Raw genomic sequence first — 7,402 nt, forward strand, 5'->3', positions numbered from 1 at the left:
ATTAAAGGCATCTAGGGCCAATGTTAACTTTGATGAAAATGATAGACCTTCCAAAATGTTTTATGCAACAATATCGGCAAGTGATTTGATGTAACTTCGAGTAATTAAATGGGTGTGACAAGTGTTGGCAATGGTAATATTATAAAAATTCTGCTTTTAAGCAACAGAATTTGTAAAACAAAAAACTTTGATGCGCGCCAACATATTAGCAAAGATTTATTAGAAGGCAAACTGACTGTCAGGCGAAAAGTATTGAACGTTTCACAATTGCAACATTTGACAATCACATTCACCGTGGTTGTCTGAACCGTACACAGCTGGCGATGCCTCATTGGTCATTCCCCATTATTTGCAACAAAGTCCAGGAGCGTCATCACTATCTTTCCTTTGCGTACCTCAAAACTGTTGCGATTACAAGCTGAAACTTTCATTGGTTGATTTTACTCCGGGCTCAGAGTTTGTCTGGGCTGTGTCTTCACATTACCCTAAAACCTACTCTGAGCTGGGAGTTGTCTTAAAAAACAGGTTAACAATTTCTAGGACCTTTAGAGATGCATTTAGGGAGTGCCATCTTCCAGCTGGGTTTATGGGCGTTGTACTGACTAAAACACCTGCAGGGAGACATTGGAGCGAGCCCTTAATTAGGCCACGTTTTCAGTGGAGCATTATTCTGGGTTATTTTAAGACACGACAGAAGTAGGCTGAGCGTCAATTGCCAAAAAGGACAGCAATTATAAATGACAGTAATGTGTGTAGCCCAGTAAAGAAAATAGTTTTAAAAGGGTTGGGTTCAATGGGGGTGCAAAGTCCTTTTAGGGGTGAAAAAAAACACAAAATGGTAATGAAAATACACCCTAAAATGTGTAACCTATCGAGTGGCCATAAAACTAGGCTAATTCTCAGTAAGAAAAAAAACTACACAATTTACTCATGCTTGACAGACTACAGCAAGTCTGAACATGCTCAACCATACTGTACCCTCGTTTTAGTTGAATGACATGTGAACATTCCAGCCAAGAGGTAGGCTAATGAGTTGAGAAAAAATATTACGACAAAGAATCTAAAAAGTTGGTCTTGACCATGTTTTTCTACAATAGAGAAACATCAATAACATAAGTCTTTGTTCAAGCACCATGGCCAACTAGACAGGCCTACTGTGATTGATCAAGAGGATCCACCCTAATGGCTACAGGCATTCCTCGGCCCATGACTCATCAAGAAAAGAACATCCAGTAACACCGCGTGTGGGAAATAGGTGTGCGCGGGGGAGTCACTACAGAGACAAATGTAATCCTGCTGCATAGCTACTTGGGACTGAATGAAAACACTGGGAAAAAGAGGACAAGTTCAACATGGGTTTATTGTCAAATTAGTTCTTAAGACATGAAATTGATCATTGGAATTTTGTCATTGGAATCTTACAGTCTGTAATAAAGTGCAGAATTAAAGCAAGTTCCCTGGTATGGTTCCTTTGTATGGTTCTGTACTTAGCGAAATCTATTCCTAAAAATATTAAGTTCAGCCCTTTTTTAAACCACATGAATAAAGCTAATGTGCAAGGTTACTTCACAAAGCTCAGACACTGTACAAGGCCTTCCCTCTTTCCAATTATAATGCAATTGGATGAATATAAAGGTTATACGTTTGGGTTCGTCAGAGCTCTAAAGCGTTTATGCAATAATTGAATGATATGCCATTCAAAACTCAGATGTCGAGGGGTTTCCTGTGAATTCTAACTACATGCACAGTCATATTAGTTTCCAACTAACCATGTTGCTTTAGTGCTCAGATCACCATAGAAGAATCAGGTTCAAAGGTCAATGATATGAAGCATGAGGGTTGCATACATTCCTACTCAACTTCAGCACTTAATAACCTTTAACAGTTAGCACATGAAATCACCCAACCCCCACCACTAACAGCATTCAGCAATTGTCACATCACATCCCTCTGCTTAGTGTAACAAATTAGGGAAAGATGAACAGGGGAGTTACCACAAAAAAATGCAAGACACCGCACAGAACAGTCGCATATCATAGCCTGTGCATAGGAGGAATAAAGCACTTATGGTATTTGCAAACATGACCACTTCATGAAGCATCTTTATGGTTTTGATCGAGAAATTAGTCCATTACTCAACTCCAGACCCAAAACCCTGAAAACATTACCATTGAATGAGAGCATAAAGAACGTACAATGAAATGTAGAGGGTCCATATATTGGCAACATTGGCTGCATTTACACAGGCAACCCAATTCTGACATTTTTGTCCACTAATTGGTCTTTTGATCAATCGCATCAGATCTTTTTCAGAGCTGATCTGATTGATCAAAAGACCAATTAGTTAAAGAAAAGGTCAGAATTGGAACCATGGTGATGTAAAAATGACTCAACATATTCCTGCATCTTTGCAAATAGAGAAACACAAAGTGGAGGGGTCACAGAGAAATCTCTCAATGATATCTTAATAAATAGCATGGAATATGTAGATATTAGAAAGCAAAACTCTAGCTCGGTTCAAAATATTGTGCATGCCCATATTACAAAAATCCCCATTGATTTTCCACAGAGCTTTAACTCTGGCTTTGTAGGGGGGGAAAGTGAAGTTGTTCACGCGATGTTCATCCTCGACTTCAATACAATCAAAAGAGCAGGATCGCGCTCCACTCACACGTCTTTAATAGTCATTATCTGTGGAGAAGCACAAAGGCCTCCAGCTTCTCTGGGATGTTGCCTCTGTAGGAAAGGCTGTGTTTGATAATGGCCCGCGCAGACAGACACTGCAGGGTGGTGTGGTTGATGGGTTGGATCAGGTTCTTGGCCATCTCCTTCTCATCCAGCAGGTCGCAGGCCATCTGCTTCAGGGAGTTGGTGCTGTCAAAGTGAGTTCCGCAGGCGATCAGCAGGTTCATGATGTCCGGGTGGTTGTTGGAGGCGGCCACATGCAAGGGGCTGTTGTTGTCCTCGTCGCGGAAGTTAACGTCCGCCCCACACTCCAGTAGGATAGAGGTGACGTAGAAAGAGGGGAACTTACAGACAGGGTAGCGCCCCACGCAGGTGGTGTTCCTGTCCACGGCCAGGTGGAGTGGGCTGTAGCCATTCTTCCCACAGGGCTGCAGCTTGAGGAACCTGTAGATGGTCTCCTTCTTCAAGTGGTCCTGCTCCACGGTGCAGGGGACCTTCTCCAGCAGGCAGATGAGATGCAGGATGATGGAAAGGGCCTTGCTGAGCTGAGCCGGGTCAGGCAGGTTCTGTTTCACCGCCCGCTCAATCTCCAGCACGCTCTTACTGAGGATGCCCATGAGGTCATCGAAGGAGACTGAGGTGCCCAGCAGGCCTTTGGCACGGTCCTGGAGCATGAAGGAGAAGAGCTCAGCGAAGGACAGCAGGCTGCTGGCTGTCATGGGGCTGAGGGGGTCCAGGTTGCTCTGTTGCATATCCAGGGCGTACTTCCACAGATTGATACAGCGCTCAAAGTTCCCAGAGTCGGCATATACAGCACCCCGGTAGCGGATGTAGTAAGAGGTGTCGGGGTGGGAGGGGCCTAGGATGCGCTCTCTAATGAGCAAGGCCTGCATCCTCATCTCATCTGGTTCAGAGATCAAGCTGTCTAGCTCCTCCTCATTACTTACCTCCCTGGCATGGTCATAGGCCATGATCAACTGCTTTGGGTCTGCTTTGTGGAGAACATTGTTGCCGTCCCTGTATCTCAGGTCCATGGCCCTCTTCCAGTACTTTAATGCCCCAAGAAGATCACGCTTTTTATCCACAAAAGTGGCACCAAGCAGTTCCAAGGCGTTTATTCTCTCCAATTGGCGTGTTTGCTGGTGTTGAGTCAAATAGTCAACAATGTTAGTGTGGCCCGTCACACTAGCGGACAGTAGTGGGGTCATTCCATAACCATCCCTCTCCATGGTGGCACCATATTTTAGCAGCATCTTCATTATCTCCAAGCTGCCGGATTCAGCACAGTCATGTAATGCCGTGTTACCTGTGAAGAAAGAAAAACAAATTCATGTGTTTCGCAAAATGGAAGTCATTTTTGGCAGACATTCTAGTAATAAAGAGCAATATATATGCAAGTTCTTTGAAAAGTAGAAAATGAAGTGAAGAGACAGGAAGTTGATCAAAATGTTCAATTCTCTACATTTCAACTAAATGGGTTTGTCACATGCTTGCCTGTAGCCCTTTCTCACTAGGAGAGTGATGTCCACAATGTGCCAATCTAAGCGTTATGCCAAGGGGGTGCAAATCTCATTGATCCGAACAGATCTTGTGAGTGGGCGATTGCAAGGCTTACATTTAGAAAAGGCCTGGGTGGGTTCCATTCCCCTAATTGGTTTAAATACAAATTAAACCAGCTTGTTAGGTGACCTGATTAGATGTCCAAATGTGAGGATTTAGCAGGTTCCATGGCAAAACTCCATGGCGGTCATTTGTCCACTTTCTCTTCGCAAGTAAATACAATTGTTGGACAAGCAGAATATAGATTTCAGTTGTCTGAATGGACAAGTAAAATGAATAAAAAAAATATAAAAAAAACACAATATCAAACAACTGGGCAGGCTAATCAGATGAAAATTGGATCAGAGAGACATTAGGGCAACAAGTCAAATTAATTACATACAACATACTATAACTACATAGACAATTCAAAACAGATTGTATTTTGGCTGGTTCTCGCTAGTGAAATAGTAGCCTGCATTAATGTCAACGTCTTGTCCGATGTCCTAAAATAACTTTCCATCGGCACTCATGTATAACCACAAATGGCCGACACGCAGTTGATAGGGATGCACAGTTGATGAAACCAATGCTGCATGCTCCAGTTGTAAAACCATCTCAAGCGCTCAAAATTTGCTAGGATTCTCCTCTATTCAATACTGGCCATGCAATTCTGACAAAGTATATAAACATTTATAAAAAAAAATTAAAAAAAAAAAAAAATACATTCTTAGAATAGCCTAATGGACAAGTAACTCCTATGCTGTCAAGAACTCCCCTGAACACTGAATATTTTAATCTTACAAATAGATAAACATTTTAGTTGGCTAACCGGCCCAGCTTAGCCATTTGATCCCTGGTTCATTGAATGAGGGAATTATTTTATAACAAAAAGTATTTGGTTGTAATTGTAATGTTGCAGGGTGGCCAACCCTCCTCCTGGAGAGGTCCTGGGTGTAGAGGCTTTTATTCCTGCCCTGCTCAAACACATTGTTAATAAATAATAATAAACTGCTCAACAGGACCTTGATAAGCTGACTCTGGTGTGTTTGAGCAGGGTTGGATCAAAAGCCTGCACTCGCAGTAGCTCTCCAGATGGAGGGTTGACCGAACACATGTGTTATACAGTAGCCTATCAGTGCAGTATCTTACTTGAAGTGCCTTGCTCAAGGCAACAACAGCAGGATATATAATACATGGGATCAGAGACCAGTAGCCTCCCATTGTCAATACAGGGGGACAAGTGACTTGAGCTTTAGGACAAGTTGAAAAACATCTGTCCTACTTGTCGAATACACAAGTGGCAAAAAAAAAAGTTAATACCAATCCCTGCACTAAGTATTAAAATCAGATTTTAAAACTAAGTCTAATCACACCGTTAACACTAATGCCTATCCTGACTTTTTTCTCTCGATATAGACAATTTTGACTTTGCAGCAAGCCAATCTAGCGCAAATCGTCCAGTTCTGCCTCCAGGGCAAGATTCATGACAAATGTGATAATGATTTACCTTGAGACAATGAAATTGTTTCAAGACCAATCTGATCTACAAATTACTGTAAATGTTTCAACTGCTTGATTTTATGAAGACAACCACAGAGTAATACACCTGCCAGCTACTAGGCCTAATCTCATTGTTTAGGTAGGCCCAGGATATACAACACAGGAAAATTAACACGTCTGAATGTACTCACCTTTAACACTTTTCCTGTTAACGTCAGCACCTTTCTCCAAGAGGTACTGGGCAATTTCCTTGTGTCCTTTGTAACACGAAATCATGAGGCATGTGTGACCGTGTCTGTTTGCCACCTCCAGGTCTGCCTTGTGCTCCACCAGGTATTTCACAATGTCCAGATGTCCATCGAAGCAGGCTGCTCTCAGGGGGGTGGAATTGGTGAGTGTTGTATTGTTCACAGAAGCACCGTGGCCAAGTAAAGACTGCACGACTTTCAGGTGTCCTGCTGCTGAGGCAGCCCATAAAGGGGGGGCACCCTCAATAGTCTCACCATCAAAATTCACTGACCCCCCAATCTCAACGGGTGCGGAGCAACACTCCATTAGATACTCCACTAAATCCAGGTGTCCGTATCTGGCAGCCATAAGCAAAGGGGTCGCCCCGTTTGTTTTCTCTGCCATTAATTTGGTAACCTCGTGGCCAATTTTGTTCTCCAAAAGTTTCTGAAGCAACCGTAGCTTGCCATCTCTGGCTGCGTTGAAAACAGCCGTTTGTAAATCCATTGGTTCAGCTTCCTTCACCGGATACACAGTTGATTAAAAAGACAGGAGCGTCGACGAGATAAAAGTCCGTGGCAGGTGTTGAGCAGAAGCCTTTGTTTGTGGTGCTAGCTAGTTTTGAATATGTTGTAATATGTTGAGTTAGCTAGCTAAATGAGCGAAATGGGTAGAAATCAGGCAGCTAGTTGATAAACGTATTTGTTAACATTGGCTCGTTCGGTTTTCCCCTCTTCAATTGAAAGTTAACACGGGCTTGTTAGCGACGGACATATCACTTCCTCAATTGGCTGGCTAACTATTGTATTGTACTGCTCACCAACAACAATATTGATACCAGCTGCAATCTAGCTAGTTACTCTTCCGAGTGTCCAACGTTACGCCGTCCGACGTCCTTTTCTATTCCATCAAGCGGTTTTTTATGAATAGACTTAATTATGTATGTCATTTTCAGACAGAACCATGTGTAAGTAGACATAGGTAGAGGTTGTAGCTATCCAGTTAAAATACAAATAACTACGGCGAGGCCCAGAGAACGACAACATCCACCCCCACTTATTTCCTGTATGTGAAGCTAAGCTACCGGTAGTCAACGTTGTTCAGCAGCCGAAGTCGGTTGAAATGCGTTTTCTTTTTCTTCGATGTTGACCAGATGGTAGAGTCTTAAATCTTGCCCGAACGTTAAATGTTTTTCATTTGAAATAACACAAGAACATCTACTATGGTCATGTTTCTACAGTGTTCTTGAGGGGGCAGATTTGTCCACCCACCACATAATTTATCACGACTCAATACCCAGAATACACTTCAAGTCAAATCGAAAACAATGCCGTTTCTTTGTAACTCCCAATTTATTGACAAGGAAAACATCCAATCACAGAGTGGGTATTCGCGCAACAGCGGTTAGCGGATTGTCAGAAGTTACCACAGCCACAAAGTCAAAATT

General features: G+C 42.7%; 1 protein-coding gene across 1 annotated transcript; it reads right to left on the bottom strand.

Moving 5' to 3' along the window:
• Nucleotides 1-1,341: 1,341 nt before the first annotated feature.
• On the bottom strand, nucleotides 1,342-7,248 carry LOC120044894 (protein fem-1 homolog C-like). The gene is made up of 2 exons (XM_038989657.1): nucleotides 5,919-7,248; nucleotides 1,342-3,991 (listed from the first exon to the last, which is right to left on the bottom strand). Exons 1-2 carry the CDS (start codon nucleotides 6,460-6,462, stop codon nucleotides 2,688-2,690), a joined length of 1,848 nt encoding a protein of 615 aa, XP_038845585.1. The 5' UTR covers nucleotides 6,463-7,248; the 3' UTR covers nucleotides 1,342-2,687.
• Nucleotides 7,249-7,402: the final 154 nt, after the last annotated feature.

The sequence above is a fragment of the Salvelinus namaycush genome, chromosome 1, assembly GCF_016432855.1.
Source record: "Salvelinus namaycush isolate Seneca chromosome 1, SaNama_1.0, whole genome shotgun sequence".
Taxonomy (NCBI): Eukaryota; Metazoa; Chordata; class Actinopteri; order Salmoniformes; family Salmonidae; genus Salvelinus; species Salvelinus namaycush.